The following is a 24,461-nucleotide window of genomic DNA, read 5'->3' as shown; positions in this document are numbered from 1 at the left end:
TTCGTGTTTAGAAATGGATGGTGTGACAAAAATCATTTTTACCAAAAGTACCTTTCGATTCGGACTCATCCAATATCTTTACGAATCCTTTTTCTACATCTGTATCTATTGACTGTTGTTGCAAACTCTTCAGGTTTGGGTCCCTTTGGAATTTTCGCTCCAGTGGGTAAAGCTGACCCAAGGCTGAGCTGTAGCTTTTCGGTAGGTTTGGACTTGGTTCACTCCACGGCATTTCCACTTCGTGCCGCTCGCCTGTGAATTTTGTCGTACTCTCTAGTATCTTTTGTGCCTGCAGTTCCTTCTTTGATGACTGACGACGTTGATCTCGGAAGCATAGGTTTAGTTGTCTCACCAGGTTTGAATATTCTCACTCACATTTACTCACGTGAAGACGAAATGAAAATCATTGTGTCTACTTTTACTCGCCAAGCGTCCACTGCCTACGCATCCTAGTTCTGCTAGAACGCTGAAAGGTTCCTTTCGTTTTCCTATCTTTTAGTACAAGGAGCGTTGTAGTTCGTAAGCATCTTGACCGAGGATGATGCAAACATCAATCAAGTTGAAGCTTTTGCGGGGCAAGACACTCAAGTGATTGAAGCTTTGCTTTGGCTTGTTGTATGTGTAGTTTGTGTTTCCCAAAGAAATTGACGCGTGTGCAAACGCTTCATTTGAACGCTTTGAATGTAGTCCCTTCAGTTTGAGAGGAACTCTTTTTGTGTTCAGATCATTTGTTCCGTGTATGCCAGCTATGTTGAACGTCACATCGGTGCCCTGGGCTCGTAACTTCTGTTGCACGCTTTGATCGATGAATGAAACCGTTGATCCACTATAGAGGAAAGCATATGTGTTCAGCCCGTTGCCACCACTCTTCATTGAGACAGGAATTATCTGAAGAAAGCTCGTAACTTCGTTACTATGGTTGAATACTGCTGCGCTTACGTTGACTGCGTGATTGCCCTCGTGTATTTGGTTTTCTGAGTGTATCAATCGCTTTTGCTTCTTGATCCATCCATTATCTAGACATCCGTAATATAAGCGTTGCTTCCTCACTGCTGCATACCGTTGAGGCCTTCCAAACATCCTTTCAAGAATTTTCCATGCAGCGCCATAAAACTGTCCAGAAAAGACCATTCCAGAGATTGCTGACCTCGCCTTGCTTGTCAGTAGAGTCTCCAGATGGCTAATCTTCTCTTAGTCTGGTATTGGCCGGTAATATACTGTTGCAATGAACATACTAGACCAATCGGACCATTCGAGAGGGTTTCCGTCAAAATGGTTCAACTTCCGATTGGGTTGGTTACTGCTACCTGATGTATGTACTGTTGTATCGAAGATCAGCTCGGAGGGAAACGACTCGGTCTCCAACACTTGAGGAACGGTCCCGTGAACTGCGATATCGCGAGAATTGGCAATGCCTGTTCACACCAAGGGTAGCTTCGGAGTGCCATCAGCTAGTGGTCAGCGACCGCTTTCCATTTGCTTCGTTTTTTTCACGTTCAAACTAGCACTGAAGTTCGATGTTTTCGAGAATCGTTTGTATCTATTTGTGCTTCTTCTCTTTTCTTAAATTCGCTCTCCTTCAAAAGCTAAAAGCCCTTTGTGCACAAATTCTATCCTAGATAGCCAATTTTAAATCATAACCAGATCAGGTCAGTCTTCGTTTTTATCATCAACATAGACCCCCGATTATCTTTCAGAACTTGAGGTAGTATATCTACTGCCAAATAGAATGTCGAGCTTGAGTGCAGATCGCCAATCTGCTTGAAATCTTTGAGCACAAATTTTGAAACAATTACTGAGAAACTGATCGGAACTGTTGAGTCGTCAGGTTTCATCCATTGATACCGCACGCATTGATTTTACAATTTTTGGTTGCTTGTCCTTTGCCTAGACATGCGTAAAATAAGCGTTGCTTCCTCACTGCTGCGTACCTGTCACTCACAGTCACGTTCCTGATTAGTTAACAGTTCAAAATTTTATGAGTGCCATCGTCTAGTGACCAGTGATCGCTTTGCATTTGCTTCCTTTTTTTTCACGTGCAAACTAGCACTGAAATTCGAAGTTTTCGAGAACCGTTTATCTCTATTGTACTTCTTCCTTTTTCTTATATTCGCTCTCCCTCGAAAGCTGAAAGCCCTTTTTGCACGAATGCTATCCTAGATAGCCATTTTTCAATCATAACCAGATCAGGTCGGTCTTCGTTTTTATCATCAACATAAAAACCCCGATTTTCTTTTAGAACTTGAGGTAGTTTATCTACTGCCAAATAGAGTTTGATGTTTGAGTGCAGATCGCCAATCTACTTAAAATCGAGCTTGAATGCAGATCGCTAATCTGCTTAATATTTTTGAACACAAATTTTGAAACAATAACTGAGAAACTGATCAGAACTGTTTCACCTGACTATCATTGCGCAGACTCTCCAGCTGTGCATTAATGATCTTCAACACGTGAGGCCTTCCAAATATCCTTTCTAGAATTTTCCATGCAGCACCATAAAACTGTCAAAAATAGCCCATTCGAGAGATTGCTGACCTTGCCTTGCTTGTCACTAGAGTCTCCAGATGGCTCATCTTCTTTTAGTCTGCTAATGGGCGGTGATATACTGTAGCAATGATCATACTAGACCAATCCGGCCATTCGAGAAGGTTTATGTCAAAATTGTTCAACTTCTGATTTGGTAGGTCACTTTAATGCTATCTGATATATGTACTGTTGTATCGAAGACCAGCTGCTCGGGGCGAAACGACTGGATCTTCAACACTTGAGGAAGGGTCCCGTGAACTGCGATATTGCGAGAAGTGGCAATGCCTGTTCACTTCAAGGGTAGCTTCGGAGCAATCCGGTGACCGATCTGGTGTTAGAAGGTGGTTCATTCTACTGGCCCAGTCTGAGACATTTCTCTTCTTTGGGGTCCATTTGAAGGATAACTTGTCTCGAGCACTAGTTGTTTGGGAACCAAAATCATCATTGTCTAGGGCTGTTCTTTTCACTTTACGCTCTAGCTCTCTTCCTCCAGTAGGTGATGCTTGGTTTCTAGTTTATTCATTAGCCTTTACTGCTTCAGCTTTCTCCGCTCAAAACGTGCATGCTGTAGTGGCATCTTGGATTTAAATTCAACATAGAATTTCTTCAACCATTCTTCATGCCTTTGCTTTGCTGAAGATGTTTCCGAAACATTCTCCGTATATTGATCGCTTGCTGTGGCTCAATTTTGCACGGTTTGAGAAACTGGGTTGTCCGTTGGGTAGTTGTTGTTGCTTTTGCTGTCGTTCACTGCTTGAGCTCCGTTGCTTAATTCTGCTTTCATTGCTGGTTGAGTGCCTTTGCTTACATATGCAAACCAATGATAGTCCAAAGTTTCATTGCACTTCCTTGATTCTTTCAGAAGTTCTTCGACGAACTTTGTTGGGCAAGGTGCAAGCTTGATTTGACGCTGAAGTTGCTTCGTTGTTTGTTCCTCTTGAAAGTAAACAGTCTGTTGATAGAGGACTTTTAGTTTGTTGGGTAGATCTGAATCTTCAATTATTTTTTAGCCAAGCCTTCTTTTGGTGTTGACTTCATCCACTAACTCTCGGAACTTCTCGTCGTATCTGTGAGCTGTTAATTGAAGCTCCTCTCTGCTGGTTGTGCTTGAATTTTTTGCTTGCTGTTTGATTTTGCTTTGCTTATTCTTTTAAGCGAGGTTATTTCATCAAACTTTTGTGAATTGCACTCACGCCTTTCACTCTGGCTCATCGGCGTTGCGCTGTTGATTCGTTTGGTTTTATTTTGGGGCTTCCTTGGGCACTCTCTTCATCTAATTGGACAGCAGTTTGCATTCCACTGTTCGGGTCGAAGACCAAATGTAATGGCTGCTCTTCTATCAAAGGCAAGAAAAATTTTGATACGCCCCGTTTGTTTCAGCGGATTGAAATCAATAACAGGTTGATTCGCAAACCAATCGCAAAGAATCTGATGTAATTTTGTTAAGTCATAGTATTGTTTTGCTGGGTGTTGAGATAGATCGAGTTTGCGTTTCACTTCATGTATGACAACTGCATACTAATAATAGTTACAGAAAAGAAATTGTGAACAAAGTGAACAAATCCACATGGCATCGATAGAATATGTCATTAAGTTTCATTTGCCATGCTATTCCAAATTCACTGCCTGAAATTTATCTTCAACAGCGTGAATAATCAAAATTTTTATCGTGAGTTATATTTTTTTTAGTGTTTGTCACAAGAGCTGACTAGTCAAATGCATTAGTAGAGAACTGATTTGATCACAAAGTGTTGTATCATTTATTGTTGTGGTGTTTTCTTTTTTCAAATTTTTCACTTATACGAAGCTTTTTGTTATCATAGGGCATGATTTGCGCTGAAGGTTGAGTCACTTTATTAAAACTAGCACTGTACAAGGAGCAGTCCATTTATCATAATCCATTTCAACAACCACTGTCCTCTTTATCTAGTGAAACTTTTACCAATATCTCTTGCGACTGTTTCAACCCATGACTCGCAATCAATGATATAGGACAACTATAACTGATAATTGGTCTTTTCCTACATGGTTCAGATTCAAAACTTTAGTTGTCGATCTCAAAGGGCAGTTTGCACAAATACCGATTTAAATCGAATTTTTTAATTTCCTCCCATCACATAGTTTTAAAACACATATTTTTTATTGACTTTTGCACTATTAGCAACAATCATCGCAACTGGAATGTACAGTCTGGATTCTTAAAATGTGTTTAAGTGTTCATAATGTGAAAAATATGAAGCAGCACTGATGAGCTGTTTTATATCTGGAATTTATTGAATGATTGTCTGAAACTGATTTTTGCTTCACTAAAATTTGGTTGTGTCTATTTCATCTCTAGGTAGGCAGTGTTATACTTAAAAATGAAATTTGAAAATTCTTATTTTTATAACATAGAGCGTCGAGTATCAGTCAACATTCTATAGAACCTAATTCGACTCGTGTTTGTAATCCATGATTCGCCAAAATGAGCTCTTTCAGAAGTTCTTTGACGAACTTTGTTGGGCAAGATGCAAGCTTGATTTGACGCTGAAGTTGCTTCGTTATTTGTTCCTGTTGAAAGTAAACAGTCTGTTGATAGAGGACTTTTAGTTTGTTGGGTAGATCTGAATCTTCAATTATTTTTTAGCCAAGCCTTCTTTTGGTGTTGACTTCATCCACTAACTCTCGGAACTTCTCGTCGTATCTGTGAGCTGTTAATTGAAGCTCCTCTCTGCTGGCTGTGCTTGAATTTTTTTGGTTGCTGTTTGCTTTTGCTTTGCTTATGCTTTTAAGCGAGGTTAATTCATCAACCTCTTGTGAATTGCACTCACGCTTTTCACTCTGGCTCAACGGCGTTGCGCTGTTGTTTCGTTTGGTTTTATTTTGGGGCTTCCTTGGGCACTCTCTTCATCTAATTGGACAGCAGTTTGCCTTCCACTGTTCGGGTGGAAGACCAAATGTAATGGCTGCTCTCCTATCAAAGGCAAGAAATATTTTGATACGCCCCGTTTGTTTCAGCGGATTGAAGTCTGTTACGGATATTGCGTTTAACTTTTGTGAACTGTATTAATTGCTGTGCTGCAAATTACTGTTGAATTACCTGTAGCTCTATTAGTTTCAATAACTAATTGTTCAGTTTGCTGTTTAACACATTTGTTTTGCTCAGAATAACAAAATAATTTAAATTGAAACGTTCAATTTTTGTTTAGTTTTTGGTTAATTACTCAGGTTACAAAACAAAATTCAAAATTCTAATTCGGACAGATTGTAGCGTTATAATATAGCTACACTTCTTTAAATTCTCAGTTTCTGTCTTAAAGATCGCAGAAACAGTCAGAAATATTGCATCTGAACAACTGAACAACCGTAATAGCAACTGAACAACCGTAATAGCAACTGAACAACAATAAAAAAATTTTCTAACTTTAATTTTAGCAATTCTCTCTCTATTGGTTTGAATAACCGTTATTTCGTACTGGACTAGGTTTTGCTAAAGCCAGTAAAAACAACTGACTGTGTGCCTTGCCTAAAGTTTCTTTCACTTAGGAGCTTCGTTCCTCAGAAAGAGAGATTGAGAATATCAAAGTTAATTCTATTTTCACAAGTCGAAGTTAAGTTAAAAATGTGCAATCAATAATATGATCTACTGAAACGAAACACGATAACAAGTAATTTACCGCTCAAGAAAATGTGCTTCAATACGCACTGTAGGTCGAAATAATGTAACCAAAATTGCGAATTTCAACTGAATTTTGGTAGTTTTTCAAGCTCCTTTCGTGCTGATAGTAATGTTGTTTTACTTGTCAAATTTTGCATCTCTGATTGGTTGTAGATAAAACTGTCGACAGAATGTGAAAACTTTTCCGCAACGTCACGTTTTCTGGGTAAGTTTGAAGTCATGGGAAGTTTTTTAACCATGTAGAAGTTTTGTCCTATCTTCTGTATCAATAACAGGTTGATTCGCAAACCAATCGCAAAGGATCTGATGTAATTTTGTTAAGTCATAGTATTGTTTTGCTGGGTGTTGAGATAGATCGAGTTTGAGTTTCACTTCATGTATGACAACTGCATACTAATAATAGTTACAGAAAAGAAATTGTGAACAAAGTGAACAAATCCACATGGCTTCGATAGAATATGTCATTAAGTTTCATTTGCCATGCTATTCCAATTTCACTGCCTGAAATTTATCTTCAACAGCGTGGATAATCAAAATTTTTATCGTGAGTTATATTTTTTTAGTGTTTGTCACAAGAGCTGACTAGTCAAATGCGTTAGTAGAGAACTGATTTGATCACAAAGTGCTGTATCATTTAAAACAGTTGTTTCAACCCATGACTCGCAATCAATGATATAGGACAACTATAACTGATAAGTGGTCTTTTCCTACATGGTTCAGATTGAAAACCTTAGGTGTGGATATCAAAGGGCTATTTGCACAAATACCGATTTAAATCGAATTTTTTAATTTCCTCCCATCACGTAGTTTTAAAACACATATTTTTTATTGACTTTTGCACTATTAGCGACAATCATCGCAACTGGAATGTACAGTCTGGATTCTTAGAATGTGTTTAAGTGTTCATAATGTGAAAACTATGAAGCAGCACTGATGAGCTCTTTTATATCTAGAATTTATTGAATGATTGTCTGAAACTGATTTTTGCTTCACTAAAATTTGGTTTTGTCTATTTCATCTCTAGGCAGGCAGTGTTATACTTAAAAATGAAATTTGAAAATTCTTATTTTTATAACATAGAGCGTCAAGTATCAGTCAACATTCTATAGAACCTAATTCGACTCGTGTTTGTAATCCATGATTCGCCAAAATGAGCTCTTATTTAATATTCGTCTTAAATACGATTAATTAGTTCCAAAAAGAAGAAGAGCAACTTAGAGGTTTCAAAACTCAGTGTCTAAAGTGGTATCAATCAAAATCAACCTATGACTTTGTTCAAAGAAAGATAGCCAATAATTCATCCACAACCATGAAATTCGGGAAAAAATTCAAACAAAAAATCAAAACAAATATCTACTGCCAAATAGAGTTTGGAGTTTGAGCGCAGATCGCCAATCTACTTAAAATCGAGCTTGAATGCAGATCGCTAATCTGCTTAATATTTTTGAACACAAATTTTGAAACAATAACTGAGAAACTGATCAGAACTGTTTCACCTGACTAGCATTGCGCAGACTCTCCAGCTGTGCATTAATGATCTTCAACACGTGAGGCCTTCCAAATATCCTTTCTAGAATTTTCCATGCAGCACCATAAAACTGTCAAAAATAGACCATTCGAGAGATTGCTGACCTTGCCTTGCTTGTCACTAGAGTCTCCAGATGGCTCATCTTCTTTTAGTCTGCTATTGGGCGGTGATATACTGTAGCAATGATCATACTAGACCAATCCGGCCCATCGAGAAGGTTTCTGTCAAAATTGTTCAACTTTAGATTTGGTAGGTTACTTTAATGCTACCTGATATATGTACTGTTGTATCGAAGACCAGCCGCTCGGGGTGAAACGACTGGATCTTCAACACTTGAGGAAGGGTCCCGTGAACTGCGATATTGCGAGAAGTGGCAATGCCTGTTCACTTCAAGGGTAGCTTCGGAGCAAGCCGGTAACCGATCTGGTGTTAGAAGGTGGTTCCTTCTACTGGCCCAGTCTGAGACATTTCTCTTCTTTGGGGTCCATTTGAAGGATGACTTGTCTCGAGCACTAGTTGTTTGGGAACCAAAATCATCATTGTCTAGGGCTGTTCTTTTCACTTTACGCTCTAGCTCTCTTCCTCCAGTAGGTGATGCTTGGTTTCTAGTTTATTCATTAGCCTTTACTGCTTCAGCTTTCTCCGCTCAAAACGTGCATGCTGTAGTGGCATCTTGGATTTAAATTCAACATAGAATTTCTTCAACCATTCTTCATGCCTTTGCTTTGCTGAAGATGTTTCCGAAACATTCTCCGTATATTGATCGCTTGCTGTGGCTCAATTTCGCACGGTTTGAGAAACTGGGTTGTCCGTTGGGTAGTTGTTGTTGCTTTTGCTGTCGTTCACTGCTTGAGCTCCGTTGCTTAATTCTGCTTTCATTGCTGGTTGAGTGCCTTTGCTTACATATGCAAACCAATGATAGTCCAAAGTTTCATTGCACTTCCTTGATTCTTTCAGAAGTTCTTCGACGAACTTTGTTGGGCAAGGTGCAAGCTTGATTTGACGCTGAAGTTGCTTCGTTGTTTGTTCCTCTTGAAAGTAAACAGTGTGTTGATAGAGGACTTTTAGTTTGTTGGGTAGATCTGAATCTTCAATTATTTTTTAGCCAAGCCTTCTTTTGGTGTTGACTTCATCCACTAACTCTCGGAACTTCTCGTCCTATCTGTGAGCTGTTAATTGAAGCTCCTCTCTGCTGGTTGTGCTTGAATTTTTTTGGTTGCTGTTTGCTTTTGCTTTGCTTATTCCTTTTAAGCGAGGTTATTTCTTCAACCTTTTGTGAATTGCACTCACACCCTTCTCTCTGCCTCACCGGCGTTGCGCTGTCGATTCGTTTGGTTTTACTTTGGGGCTTCCTTAGGCACTCTCTTCATCAGATTGGACAGCAGTTTGCCTTCCACTGTTCGGGTCGAAGACCAAATGTAATGGCTTCTCTCCTATCAAGGGCAAGAAAAATTTTGATACGCCCCGTTTGTTTCAGCGGATTGAAAACTGTACGTATATTGCGTTTAACTTTTGTGAACTGTATTAATCGCTGTGCTGCAAATTACCGTTGAACTACCTGTAGCTCTATTAGTTTCAATAACTAATCGTTCAGTTTTGCTGTTTAACACATTTGTTTAGCTCAGAATATCAAAAAAATTCAAATTGAATCGGTCAATTTTTGTTGAATTTTTGGTTAATTACTCAGGTTAAAAAACAAAATTCGAAATTCTAATTCAAACAGAGTGTAGCGCTAAAATATAGCCAAACTTCTGTAAGGTCTCAGTTTTTGTCTTAAAGATTGCAGAGACAGTCAGAAATATTGCATCTGAACAACTGAACAACCGTAATAGCAACTGAACAAAAATAAAACATTTTCTAACTTTAATGTTAGCAATTCTCTCTCCATTGGTCTAATAACCATTTTTTCGAACTGGACCTGGCTTTGCTAAAGCCAGTAAAAACAACTGACTGTGTGCCTTGCACAAAGTTTCTCTCACTTAGGAACTTCGTTCCTCAGAAGGAAAGATTGAGAATATCAAAGTTAATTCCCTTTTCACAAGTCGAAATTAAGTTAAAGATGTGCAATCACTAATATGATCTACTGAAACGAAACACGATAACAAGTAATTTACCGCTCAAGAAAATGTGCTTCAATACGCACAGTATGTCGAAATAAAATAACCAAAATTGCGAATTTCAACTGAATTTTGGTAGTTTTTCAAGCTCCTTTCGTGCTGATAGTCATGATGTTGTTTTACTTGTCAAATTTTGCATCTCTGATTGGTTGTAGATAAAATTGTCGACAGAATGTGAAAACTTTTCCGTAACGTCACTTTTTCTGTTTAAATTTGATGTCATGGGATTTTTGTTAACCATGTAGAAGTTTTGTCCTTTCTTTTGTATCAATAACAGGTTGATTCGCAAACCAATCGCAAAGAATCTGATGCAATTTTGTTAAGTCATAGTATTGTTTTGCTGGTTGTTGAGATGGATCGAGTTTGAGTTTCACTTCATGTATGAGAACTGCATACTAATAGTAGTTACAGAAAAGAAATTGTGAACAAAGTGAACAAATCCACATGGCATCGATAGAATATGTCATTAAGTTTCATTTGCCATGCTATTCCAAATTCACTGCCTGAAATTTATCTTCAACAGCGTGAATAATCAAAATTTTTATCGTGAGTTATATTTTTTTTAGTGTTTGTCACAAGAGCTGACTAGTCAAATGCATTAGTAGAGAACTGATTTGATCACAAAGTGTTGTATCATTTATTGTTGTGGTGTTTTCTTTTTTCAAATTTTTCACTTATACGAAGCTTTTTGTTATCATAGGGCATGATTTGCGCTGAAGGTTGTGTCACTTTATTAAAACTAGCACTGTACAATGAGCAGTCCATTTATCATAATCCATTTCAACAACCACTGTCCTCTTTATCTAGTGAAACTTTTACCAATATCTCTTGCGACTGTTTCAACCCATGACTCGCAATCAATGATATAGGACAACTATAACTGATAATTGGTCTTTTCCTACATGGTTCAGATTCAAAACTTTAGTTGTCGATCTCAAAGGGCAGTTTGCACAAATACCGATTTAAATCGAATTTTTTAATTTCCTCCCATCACATAGTTTTAAAACACATATTTTTTATTGACTTTTGCACTATTAGCAACAATCATCGCAACTGGAATGTACAGTCTGGATTCTTCAAATGTGTTTAAGTGTTCATAATGCGAAAACTATGAAGCAGCACTGATGAGCTGTTTTATATCTGGAATTTATTAAATGATTGTCTGAAACTGATTTTTGTTTCACTAACGTTTGGTTGTGCCTATTTCATCTCTAGACAGTGTTATACTTAATTCTGACTTCTGAAACTTCATAGTATTATAACATAGAGTGTCGAGTATCAGTCAACATTCTATAGAACTTAATTCAACTCGTGTTTGTAATCCATGATTTCGCCAAAATGAGCTCTTATTTAATATTCGTCTTAAATACGATTAATTAGTTCCAAAAAGAAGAAGAGCAATTTAGAGTTTCAAAATTCAGTGTCTAAAGTGGTATCAATTAAAATCAACTTATAACTTTGTTCGAAGAAAGATAGCCAATAATTTATCCACGACCATGAAATTCGGAACAAAAATTCCAGAAAAAAATTCGGCGCTCAAACGAAATAGACAGTGATCGCACAAATTGTCAGCAACCTATTTTATACCTTACCATTAATTTGAAAGCAATGCTATTGAAATATTGATGAAACAGTATATGCAACTAAAAACGCTTGAATTTAAAGATATAAATGTCCAACTTATTAAATATCACCTTTCGGATCTTTTCCGTTTGCCCCCCCCCCCCCCCCCCCCCAGTCAAAATTAGTCAAAATAATCTTCATTGCCTTATCTCAGACTAAAGTGACGCTCACCAAAGCTGTCCATCAGTAAGAAGTTTTTTGAAGCTGAAACTTCTCTGTAGATTAAATGCATTCGAATCAGCTGAACATATTTCAGGTTGAAGGCATTAAAAATTTTTTGGCTTTATATAGCGTTGAAAGCTTTTCTTTTTATTATAACTCTGCATCAGGTTAAATTCATCATATGGAGGCATGTTATTGCTGCTCCCATGCCTGAAGCTGCATACTCACAGGAATCTTGATTTTTGCACGCGCGTTTCTTTTTAAAAAAAGTAAATTGATTAGTAGCAGAATAGTACTGTTGCGTATCCTATAGAGAAAACAAATTTTTGAAGCACGAGAAGAAAAATCTTCTTCCTTAAAGGTTTAAGAGGAGACTCATTCCTCATTGATGTCAAACAGTTTAGCTAATCCTCTAGAAAAGTTAAGATGTCATTAACTAAACAATTATTAATTTTTTTTCAAATCAAAAATAACAAGTTTTTTTTTATAAAACAAATGAAAACTATTTGGTTTTTTTGTAAAATTGAAATTGCTGTTTTGATCCCAAAGAACACCAAGAGATGGTGTCACTTTGTCGCGTGGTGTCTTCTAGATCTGCAAATTTTCGGATTTTTTTTAAATAGAAATAATCTTAGTTTTTGGTGTTTTATATGAGATCAAAATGGATAACACAAAAAAGATATGAATTATGAGTAAACGTACGTCTGGTACGAATGGTTCAAGATAACAGTGATGTGCAAATTGGTTTGTTCTAAAGTAAAACCATTTTGTCACCATATTTCACTTTTCTCTCAAAAACATTTTTAGCTTTCCTTGAAATACTTTTAATGTTATTTGTTAGCAGTTCCACTACAATATTACAGTTCTATAACTACTTTGTTCTCAAGTTCTTTCTACTTTGGATTGCTTTGGATACCCTATTCAATAAAATTTAGTTTTAGTGCTTCTTACACATGAAGTGTCCGTGAAGTGTTAATGTTAGGGAAAAATTTTAATCTTCTACAGACCTGAATTTCACGAACGATTCTAAGTTAATGTTTTTTTACAAGCTCATAAATTTTTTACAGCAATATATATATATATATATATATATATATATATATATATGTGTGTGTAAAAGTTGAATGGTGTTAAATGACCCGCAGAAGCAAATTTATTTTCTTCAAGATTGATTTTTATTGAAGTTCTACTATCGAATAATTTTTCGAGGTTCTTTAAAACAATGCCACGGTTTTGTTCTATGTAGGGGGTTAGCGTTGAAAGCACCGTTGCTTTTTATATTGGAGCTGAATGGACGATTCCTCTAAAATAAATTACATGGCAAATTTGGAAAGAAAAATTGTAGTGTATGAATTTGAGATATATGACAAAACTTATAAGTGACTTTGGTAGAGTGCCGTAAACTGTCTTGAAACACCCACTTCCCAAACTATAACACGCCAACCATTTGAAATATGCAGCTGTATATAAGACAAGGAGGCTCGTTAATGTGCGTTCGCGTAGATTTCGCGTGCTTATCTACCTTTTGACTTAACTGTGTAATGAGTTACATTTTTGACAAAGAGTTAATCAAAAATAGATGTATGAGTTTAAAAAAAATCGTTAAACAACCAAACTATTAATTGAATTAAATAATGAGATGCTTCCTTACAACGAGATCTGCCATTAAAATGACTTTAAGAAAAATAAACAACAAAAAAAGCAAAAACAAAATTTTTACGGCAAGAACTCAATACATAAATTTAGAACCACCTAATAACAACTTCAAAGTACAATCAGGCAAAACCCTAACTACCCAAACATACTTTTCCCTCGCTACACAGCAGATGGGATTTTTTCCATAATGAGACTAGGTAACCTGTCGACAAAAAGAAGAAAAAATGAGGCCAAAATCAAAAATCAATCAACATTTTTAAACCAATTGTTTTCAAAAGTCTTAAAAATCATTAGGTTTTAAAAATTAATTCTTCATAAATTTAATAAAAAGACACAATGAATCCAAAAAACCTGTTTTTCGTTAGACTATGCCATCAGAATGAACTAAAAACGCAGAAAAACTCAAAAACTACGAACAACAATTTACAAACATTGCGAAAACACAAATTAGTGGAACCATCAAAATCATTATCCATTGTCTGAATATTAAGTACTTTTATTTCACTTTCTATTCAAACTAATTCAGATAAAATTATACTGAATGAATATATAAGTTCAATTGGGCCATATTTGAAAATCATTGTCATCTGTTATTACGCCACTGTGCTAAAGAAAGAGAAAAAGAAACTCAACTACACCAATCACATAATTTTTTATGAAAACACATATTGTCCAACAAACAAAACATCAGTTGCATCTTATTAGCAGTAATCTTGTTAACTTTTAAAATGCAGCTAACTGTATGGGATTTCTCAATGATGAGAATAAGTTACAATTGGACAAAAAGAACAAAAACTGAAAAAATTGAGAAATTGTTAAAAATCTTGAAAATCGGATTCTTCTTTTTAACAATTTGACTGCAATAAATCAACATAGAAGAACGAATAAATTAAAACCACCGAATTTTTGAGAAAACCCGTACTATCAAAGCCATTAAACTCATCAGCCTTCAACGGAAGCTAGAAAATACGCCAATTTACGCCTCTATGAGACAAAAAAGATGCTTGTCATTCATATGTTATAATTAGGACATTACAATAAGTCACTGACTATGGAAATCAGCAAATACAAGTAAAATCCAATATTTGAGTAAAAAAAGTGCCAGAAGAAAGCGTCGAATCCCTTTAAAGCGTATGCTTTTCTCTGAAAATTTTATGAAAGTTTCATTGACCATTTTCTCTTTAACCAATGCAATTTGGAAAAAATTTGTAGTGTATGAATGCGAGATATATGACACAATTTGTAAGTGACTTTGGTAGAGTCCTTTAAACTGTCTTGAAGCATCCAATCCCCAAACTATAGCACTCCAACCATTTGAAATATGCAGCTGTATATAAGAAAAGGACGCTCGTTAATGTGCCTTCGCATATGATTTTCCGGCCGGCGCTTATCTACGTTTTGACTTAACTGTCTTTTGAGTTACATTTTTGACGAAAAATTAATCAAAAACAGATGCATGAGTTTAAAAAAGTCGTTACACAACTAAACTATTAATTGAATTAAATAATGAGATGCCTCCTTACAACGAGATCTGCCATTAAAAAGACTGTAAGAAAAAAAAACAACAAAAAAAGCAAAAACAAAATTTTTACGGCAAAAACTCCATACATATATATAGAACCACCTAATAACAACTTCAAAGTACAATCAGGCAAAACCCTAACTACCCAAACATACTTTTCCCTCGCAACACAGCAGATGGGATTTTTCCATGATGAGACTAGGTAACAAGTCAACAAAAAGAAGAAATAATGAGGCCAAAATCAAAAATCAATCAACATTTTTAAACAAAATATTTTCAAAAGTCTGAAAAATCTTTAGATTTTAAAAAATAATTTTTCATAAATTTAAAAGTCAAAATGAAACCAAAAAAACCTGTTTTTCGTTACACTAAGCCATCGGAATGGACTAAAAACGCAGAAAAACTCAAAAAACTACGAAAAACAATTTACAAACATTGCGAAAACACAAATTCGTGGAACAATCAAAATCATTATCTATTGTCTGAATATTAGGTACTTTATTTCACTCTCTATTTAAACTAATTCAGATAATATTATACTGAATGAATATATAAGTTCAGTTGGGCCATATTTGAAAATCTTTGTCATCTGTTATTACGCGACTGTGCTATGTGCTAAAGAAAGAAAAAAAGAAACTCAACTACACCAATCACATAACTTTTTATGAAAACACATAATGTCCAACAAACAAAACATCAGTTGCATCTTATTAGCAGGAATCTTGTTAATTTTTAAAATGCAGCTAACTGTATGGGATCTCTCAATGATGAGAATAAGTTACAATTTGACGAAAAGAACAAAAACTGAAAGAATTGAAAAATTGTTAAAATTCTTGAAAATCGGATTCTTCTTTTTAACAATTTGACTGCAATAAATCAACATAGAAGAACAAATATATTAAAACCACGAATTTTTTGAGAAAACCCGTACTATCAAAGCCATTAAATTCATCAGCCTCTTTACGCCAATTTACGCCTCTATGAGACAAAAAAGATGCTTGTTGTTCATATTTTATCATTCGGACATTACAATAAGTCACTGACTATGGAAATCAACAAATACAGGCGAAATCCATTATTTGAGTAGAAAAGTGCGAGAAGGTGTCGAAGCCCTTTAAAGCTTATGCTTTTCTCTGTAAACTTTATAAAAGTTTTATTGACCGTATACTCTTTAGCCAATGCAACTATCAATATAAGGATAATGTGTTCAGATTCCAAAAGAAACCAAAATTACGCGAAAAAAAATCCAAGCATTTTTTAAAAAAATAATGAAAACTCGTGCATCGAAGTCATAACACAAATATTTAGAAGATAAAACCGCTAACTTCACTTATTTTGTTTGAAGAAGAAAATCAGAGGTTCCGCTCATTTCTCAGACTGACTTAAAGTTCACAAAAATTTGTTTAGGATCGGATAATTCTCGAAAACTCATTTTAAAAACTTAACAGCCATTAAATTTAATAGCTTTGAACGAAAGTCAATAATTAAGCTCAATTATGCCTCGATTCGAGAACAAGAATAATTGTCGTGCATAGGTAATCAATAAGACATCACAATAAGTCTTATGATTATGGAAACAACAGCAAAAGCAGGCAAAAACCAAAAATTTAAAAGAAAATTGCGAGAAGAAAGTGTCGAAGACATTTAAAACATAAGCTTTTCTCTGGAAATTTTAACCATGATTCGTTGAAGCTCTTTTCTAAGCCCATAGGAGATATCATTATCAGGATAGTCTGAAAAAAATTCAAGAGGGACCAATAAAAACAATATATCCAAAAAAAATTTTTTTTAAATTTTGAAATCTTGTTGCATTGTATTCATATAACAAAAAGTTAGACAATAGATCCGCAAAATCAGATTAATTTTGGCTGCAGTAGAAAAGAGGGTGGTCCTGTCATTACTGTGACTGACATACAATTCACGAAAATAAAATTATGATTGTTTAATGTTAAAAAAATTTCTCAAAAAATAATTTTTAAAGTCTTAACAGCCATTAAATTTAATAGCTTTGAATGAAAGTCAATAATTTCGCTCAGTTATGCCTCGATTCAAGAACAAGAATAATTGTTGTGCATAGGTAATCAATAAGACATCACAATAAGTCTTATGATTATGGAAAAAACAGCAAAAACAGGCAAAAACCAAAAAAATCAAAAGAAAATTTCGAGAAGAAAGTGTCGAAGACATTTAAAACATAAGTTTTCTCTGGAAATTTTAACCATGATTCATTGAAGCTCTTTTCTAAGCCCATAGGAGATATCATTATCAGGATAATCTGATAAAAATTCAAGAGGGACCAATAAAAATAATATATCCAAAAAAAATTTTAAAAAATTTTTAAATCTTGTTGCATTGTATTCATATAACAAAAATTTAGACAATAGATCCGCAAAATCAGATTAATTTTGGCTGCAGTAAAAAAGAGGGTGCTCCTGTCATTATTGTGACTGACATACAATTCACGAAAATAAATTTATGATTGGTTAATGTTAATAAAGTTTCTCGAAAAATAATTTTTAGAGTCTTAACAGCCATTAGCAGTCAACTCAAAGCTCTAGATATGTTCACTTAATGCTCATTACGAAATCTATTGCTCCTTTAGTCAACAAGAATATTCCATAGGACTCCAAAAATTTAGTAAAATCTTGAAACGAAAATCAAAATTTCAGTTAAAATTACGAAAACTACGAGTCGAATCCAAAAAAAAAATACAGCGATTCCTTGAAATCGTTTTTTTTGTTCTTTCGGCTTCATTGGACTGTAAATCAAATTTTTCATTAACGGAACCTTGATTTCGAGTTTTTTTGATAATAAACTTCCCTATGAGACCAGAAAAAGTCTTTTTATCGCCTTTCGTCTATTCGGAACTCCGAACTGATTCAGTTTGTGGCGTTGAATGTAATTTTGAATTAATGTTCTAATAAGAAAGATCTTAATTCGAAAAATATGCTCTAAAAGTAAACAAAATCGTGCTAAATATCCCGTGTTCTCACAAAACTTCAATCCTCGATAACTCGAAAAAAAACGAAATTCAAAAAAATCTTTTTAGTTTCGAATTCTACGCTGATGAGCTTTTTAATGATGCCACTCACATTTCTCTACGATGAACATATCAATCGGCCAATATTGTCTGAAGAAAAGAAACCCATTCGAGTATATAGTTCCTCCCCCCACAAGTGGGGTCGGAACAAAAATCAGGCACTCAATAATCCGTCTGTCACTGCAGTGATATGTCAGAGATAAAAGGTCATAAAACTTGCCCTGTGCTTTTCTCAAAAGATAGCATCCAATCCGCGCCATTTAGACCACTAACCAGCCAAAAATCTTTAATTTCCTTGTCCATTTGATAGTTTTAACCACTTCTTCACATAAACAAAGTATATAGTAGATGAGGTTATCTAGGTGGCAGATTTGAGCAAGTGGTTTTAAATTGAGTTTGTGTTACAAAAGTTTAAGTATATCTATATGCTCAAAAGCATATTAGGCACTAAAATACGAAATATTGAGCCAGGACTATTTTGATATTCGTTGTCATTAAAAACTTCGATTATTAGACGGAAAACTAACTCTTTAACAAATAATTTAAAAAGAACACTGAATTTCCCACAAGATGCGTAGTAAATAAAAGTGAAGTCAGTGTATAGGAAACAAATTTTTTTACTTTTATCATTAAAATCGATTTTTTTGATTAAAACTGGTAATATGAAATATGAAACGGAACAAAACGTAGACGAAATTCTTACCTTCTCCGTCACCTTCCTGCATTCTTACCTATCTTCTTGCCTTTCAAGACAACTACAATTGATAACTAGGGTGGTCTTTTTTATTTCTAGGTAATGTGCAATCATTCACTGTGCAATGTGTGCTGAGCATCAATCTGTTCAACGAGAAGATATACCTGTTCATTTGGTTCTGGCTCGTGTTCGTCGGCATCGCGACTCTAATCAACTTCCTAGAATGGGTAGTGAGAACCATATGTTTCAATGATCGGCTGGGCTACATCAAGAAACACCTAAAATACATGGACAGATACAACACGGCCGAGGATAAGAAGCTATGCAAGCGATTCGTCAATCTCTACCTTCGGCCAGACGGAGTCTTCATGATTCGACTCCTGTCTAAAAACACGAACAGTATCATAGTGTCGGAACTTGTTGCGCAACTCTGGGATAATTACGTAAGCAAACCGCATCATCACCACCACACTATAGGCATACCACCAGGTACAGGTGCCAATCCCAACAGCACTAATGCCTCCAACAAAAAGCCCAGCAATAACATCACGAATAGTAGCGATCCAGTTCCTTATATGGCAAGAAAAGGTGTCTACGACTCGACATCCAATAGGAAAGTGATCACGAGTCCTCAGTATCCGCCGACAGAGCCAGTTCATTATGGCAGCAGTAATACATATCAAAGACGCCTCGGCTCGCCTGACGGAAGTGTCGTTGACGTATAATTATTCTCATTACGTAATAGTTATTTCACAGTTACGCCACGTGTTTCGTAACAAAAATTTTTTCACACTTTTCCAGTTTCTCCAGAAGTTTGGTCGCAGTTTTATTTCGAAGTTGGACTGAAATTTTCAAATAAATTGATTAACTAATGCTAATTTTTAGATTTAATTTCTCATATTCATTGTATATTTACAGGCAATTTCTTCATCAGATTGGCTCTTCAAGTGCAAATAATTTTTGTTATCGAGAATTTTAAAAGTTTCCATTATAGTTTTAAAATCAATCTTTACACATACATCAGTTTTGAAAAATTTCGCTATTTGCGAGGTTTAGAATTTAATCAAACTGCGCGCTGTGTATGTTTATCGTTCTCAACGATAGCTTTAAAGTGAACAATTTCAGATTATTTGCTTGCTTGCTTTTTGGACAAATCTGGACTAAAAAGTCACGATCACTTAATTAGTTTTGTTACAACGGCCTTTTTAAAGGTTCAACCTGAAATTTCCCTTTTCTCTGCTAAATTACTTCATTTTCATTCTTTCCCCTTTTGCCGTCCGGATCGATTTGTTTCCCAAGGGGACAAATCTTCACAAAGTTTCAAAAATTATACGCGGGTGATGATAAAAACAGGTATATACTGATGACCAAGCCATTCCTTCACTTTTATTCTCCCCTTTTCTCTCCCCTTTCCCTATCCCGGCTAAACTAGAAAGGAGGCAACAATGTCCAATTTGTTGAGCTTTGAACCCCAAAAGTATCCGCTTTAATCTAGTTCACGTTTTAATAAGGCGCTCCCGGCAAACCCCCCAAGGACTTGCTCAAAATTAAGAGCCAAGCAGCTACCTAGCAGCCCATGGCATTGGTTCTGCAGCAGCAGCAGCAGCAACAACCCCACCACAACCACTCACTCTCAAAAGTCACGCAGCCCTTTTTCCCCAAATCAACTCAAAGTCACGTGTCTTTCTCAATCGTAATGTATTTTTGTACATATATCATCAATGCGTATGGTGGTAGTAGTGCGCACACTTGCAGTTAAAGCTACACAAAATGTTCACTTTGGGTTGTAAATTTGTTCACGCTTGCCTGACAACCATTTGATTTATTCACCGTTCTCCCCCATGTAATTACGCAGCTATACGGAAAATGCCTCTCAAAATTGATCAAAATTGAATGAACCACGGCTGAAAACTTTTCACCCTAGTCTCAAAAACAAGCGAGGAAAGATCTCTGAAATAAACACATGCAATTATGCGCAATTTTATAGCAACGAACTAACAAACAATGTCGACTGTATTGAGAAAAAACTTTTTCATAAAATTGAGATGTAATTTGAAGTAGAAAAATCAATTAAACAAAAAGCCACGCCTTTAGAAATTTTGATCAATTAAAGCAGCAATTCTAAGGCGTTTTGCAACCACAGCAGTTGAATCACAATGGTACTTTCTGAGTGACAAAGGACCAACTTTATTTCATAACACAGGGGAATTTCAAGTAGTTTTAGCCATTAAAAGCAGCAAGGTGAGTGATTTTGACCAGAACCCTCGATTGATTTAAATTGAACTAGGTGCTGGTTTTTGTTTATCCATTATCACAGAAAAAGGAAACTGTTAATAAATGCGAAGGTTTTCACCCTGACATGTAAGCATTTTTTCAGATATGTTGAAACTTGAAGCAAATAACCTTAAAATCTATTTTGATGATGTGAAAGTTACAAATTCTCAACCCGGGTTGATCTCATGTATCAAAATGTTACAAAAATACAGCTTCCTATTATGTCGTCTATGAAAAGTTGTAATCCTAGAACTTTCATAAATTGAAAGTTTTAATTAAATTTTAAAGTAAATCCTGAAAAAAGCTATAACAAAACGCAAATGAGCAGGCCAGTTCTATTTCGAAATGAACCGTAAGCATATTCGTTGGATGTGATGTGGTGGATTTTGAAGATACCCCAGTTTACCAGATATCACGTTATAAGGAAAAACTCATTTTTGCACTAGTTTCTGAAACAACAAAATTGTAGATTATTTGATTACTCGTAATAACAGGACAATTTTTGTGCAAAAACAAAATATAATTGGCAAGGTTTTAAAGCCAGTACTTTGGAGTCATTGTTTAAAAACAACTTGTAGAACCTGTAGGATTTCTTACATCACAGTGTAAACTAATTTTTCCTAGCAGACACACGGAAACAAAAAGTGCACAGCTAATTTATTCTAGTTCTTCTAGTTTTCTATACCGATATAACTCATGCGCCTACTTTTTTGTTTTTAATTACAATTACCCAATGTTTGATTAGGATTTATTTAGTAAAATATATTTAAAGACTAACTTTATAAGTTTCCGCTTTCATTGTTTGAGCTGTTTCGGGTTTCTATGAAATCTATAACTTTTCATAAAAACTGGAGGCCGAAATCCTCAAATTATTCCTAAAAATATTTGTTTTTTAATCAGCTTCTATTAACAAACAAGCAAATAGAAAAAAATGGCCAACATGTAGAAAAACCTCTTGAAAAGTCTTGATAAAAAGCTTATTGACGCATCCAGTAATAGTTGGAACCATCCAGAAACAGATTTCATTGTAGTCTCGGACGGATTAGAACCACTGATTTTTAAAGACTTCCTTGAGAAACTGGGTCTATGCATCAGAAAAACATTTTCGCGGTCGTCAGGTAACAAACGAAACAATATAAATACTCAGTACTCAGTGTCCTTTAGAAGTTCGCGTTGCGAAGTCTTTTCCTAAGCTCATAATTCAAACATGAAGTTCAAAGAAACATGCAACTCAATCCGAATTTCATCAAAGCATTAAAACGGAACAAAACTACCAATCATTTTACCACCAAAAGTTTAATATAGAATTAGCGAAATTAATTGAAGAAAACCACATCGAAAAGTTATCAAGTTCCTCAGATCATCTTTTACTATATCATCATCTCCATTAGTTTTTAACGTTAAAAGAATTTTTACTGTTGTTTGTTACTGTTACAGAGTTTAAATCATTCAAACGATCACCAAACTCAAAAATTCTAAATGAAGTTTATCTTAGAAACAAATATCAACAGATTAGTGACCACTGGTGCAAAATAATACCCCTTTATCAAACATCTACTTGAAGTACTCGTATAAACGAATAAATTTACAGCCAGGTAAAGCTCAGCAAAGAAATTTAAACATAAAAAAAGTGGAAAAGACAGGTATTTTTTGATTTAACAATGGTTTTTATGTTTATTGCCTCACAGATATGCACTGAGATTTTCAAATAGAATTGACTATACCTTAGTTACTATAAAGAAAAACACAACAGAGCAACTCTATCATCAATTTCGCCCTGTGTTTTGGATGTCTCAACAATTCAACTGGACTCTCATGAGAAACACCTTGTCGAAATTCGGAACGTCATAGTGAACGCAAGAAAGTACCATGAGAACCCGAAATTTGAAACGTGCATTAAATGTGATGCGTCAATCGGTCGATTAGGCACAGCATTAGAACAGCAAGTTGATTAGAAGTCAATTATTTTTGCCTCTTGATTCCTAAACTCTTGTCAGGGACGTTGCATCGTAAACAAATCAGTCTTAGTGGGACTTTTTAATAAAAAACAGACCATTGAAGTTTACTTTCAATACTAAAAGAACACCGTTCAAATAAATTCCATAATAGTTTTTTAACACGGTGCTCTGATTCTACTAATCCCTATCATTTTTTTCATAGATTATTTTCCAAGCACTAAAATGGGCTCGGCAGATTGGCTTTCCACCCTTTTCAGCTAGCTAAAAAATATCAAACTACGAGGCCAATTTTTAAATTTTAAAATTAGAACTGATATCTGAAATGACCAATTCAATAAAATTAAATTGAATCACGTCAACATCCAGTACACTCACTCTATTTAGCAAAGCAATCGCCGCCCAAATGACACTTGCAACAAGGTCACAATAACAGTCTGTTACAACATACAGCGCACTGACTTAGCATGCACTGTTGTAATCCGTAACTCGCTGTGCAAAATTAGCCGGAAAATTCAACTACAATTCAAGAAGTTCCAAATATGCATCTTTCGCGCCGTAAGTTTAATTTATTACACTACTTTGATCTCAAAACGCACATTAATAAAGTGCGTCACACCAAGAAACTGACGCTTGCAATCGTACTAACCAACGTACGTACAAAAAATCCACTCAATTTGGGCCAATTGAATGAAATTGCCAAAAATTTTTCAAATGCACATAACAAAAACTTAAACAATGGTCCATCATCACTCTTGCAATCATATCTTTTAGTCTAACGTCAACAAATCTATGTTAACAAATTTAAAATGCAAACATTTTAGTCTGCTCCAAAAACTTCGAAACGCTCAAGAAATCGAGTGACATTAGAATCAACGCCAGTCCCGCTCAAGAGGCACCAAAAGCTGCTAAATCTGAATCACCCTGCTTTTCGTCTAATCATTGTACACATCAATCAATTAGCCCTAGTAGTTAGACACTTATTAAAATTATAACTGTTTTACGCAAGTGACTAATAGATCAACTCATCAGTTCAGACTTGGAAACAGAAGAAGAACGGGAGTGTATCCTGAAAAATAATGAAAGTAGACTTAAAAAAACTAATGTTTCGACTCAATTTGGTAAACCTTTCTTGTAAAATTGAGCTGCTTTTGCGGAGATGAGAAAAACAGAAAAACGCGATACCAATCATGCTGCAAAAAGCCCTCGTTGATTATCTACATACTCGCTATCCGCAAAAATGTGATTGATTTTAATTGCATAAAACTCTTGGTGTACATACATGAAGACAGATCATCGTCAAATTGGTTGATTACAAATCTTTTACAGCGATATGTAAGGATTTTAAGCCAGTTAATCCAGCTAAATGTTTTTCATCACATACATTATGTTGTTAACCGAATCAAGAAATTCAACGTGATTTTGGGAGACCAATAATTAACAAAAATCGACAAAACTTGTCTTCAGACTCTAATGGATAAACTCTCGAATATCCCAGAGCGGAAATCTCATACAATTAGAATGACACAAATAAAATTTGTATTTTCAACATATAAAGTTTTGATCAGGGAGTTCCTCCTTCAATTACAATTGATCATATCAAAATGTATATTCGGAAATCAAGTAAAAAGGTTTTGCTTGCTTCACAATATTGAAATTATTGAAGCTCCTGCTAATGATCATCGCGCTATAGGTTTCGTTGTATG

The 24,461-nt window shown here is 35.2% G+C and overlaps 1 protein-coding gene across 2 annotated transcripts in view; it reads left to right on the top strand.

Moving 5' to 3' along the window:
• Nucleotides 1-19,544, top strand: part of LOC142338877 (innexin unc-9-like) — a 94,109-nt gene extending 74,565 nt beyond the window's left edge. For both annotated transcript variants that reach the window (XM_075388623.1, XM_075388624.1), the window contains one exon: nt 18,626-19,544. In XM_075388623.1, the coding sequence (XP_075244738.1) occupies nt 18,626-19,251 (626 nt within the window). In that variant the 3' untranslated portion in view covers nt 19,252-19,544. The remainder of the gene's footprint in view (nt 1-18,625) is intronic.
• The last annotated feature ends 4,917 nt before the right edge of the window (nt 19,545-24,461 follow it).

Source organism: Convolutriloba macropyga, chromosome 1 (genome assembly GCF_964194025.1).
Source record: "Convolutriloba macropyga chromosome 1, txConMacr16.3, whole genome shotgun sequence".
NCBI classification, from domain to species: Eukaryota; Metazoa; Xenacoelomorpha; order Acoela; family Convolutidae; genus Convolutriloba; species Convolutriloba macropyga.
Note: the sequence above shows the minus strand (reverse complement) of the source record. Positions and strands in the feature narration are given on the sequence as shown.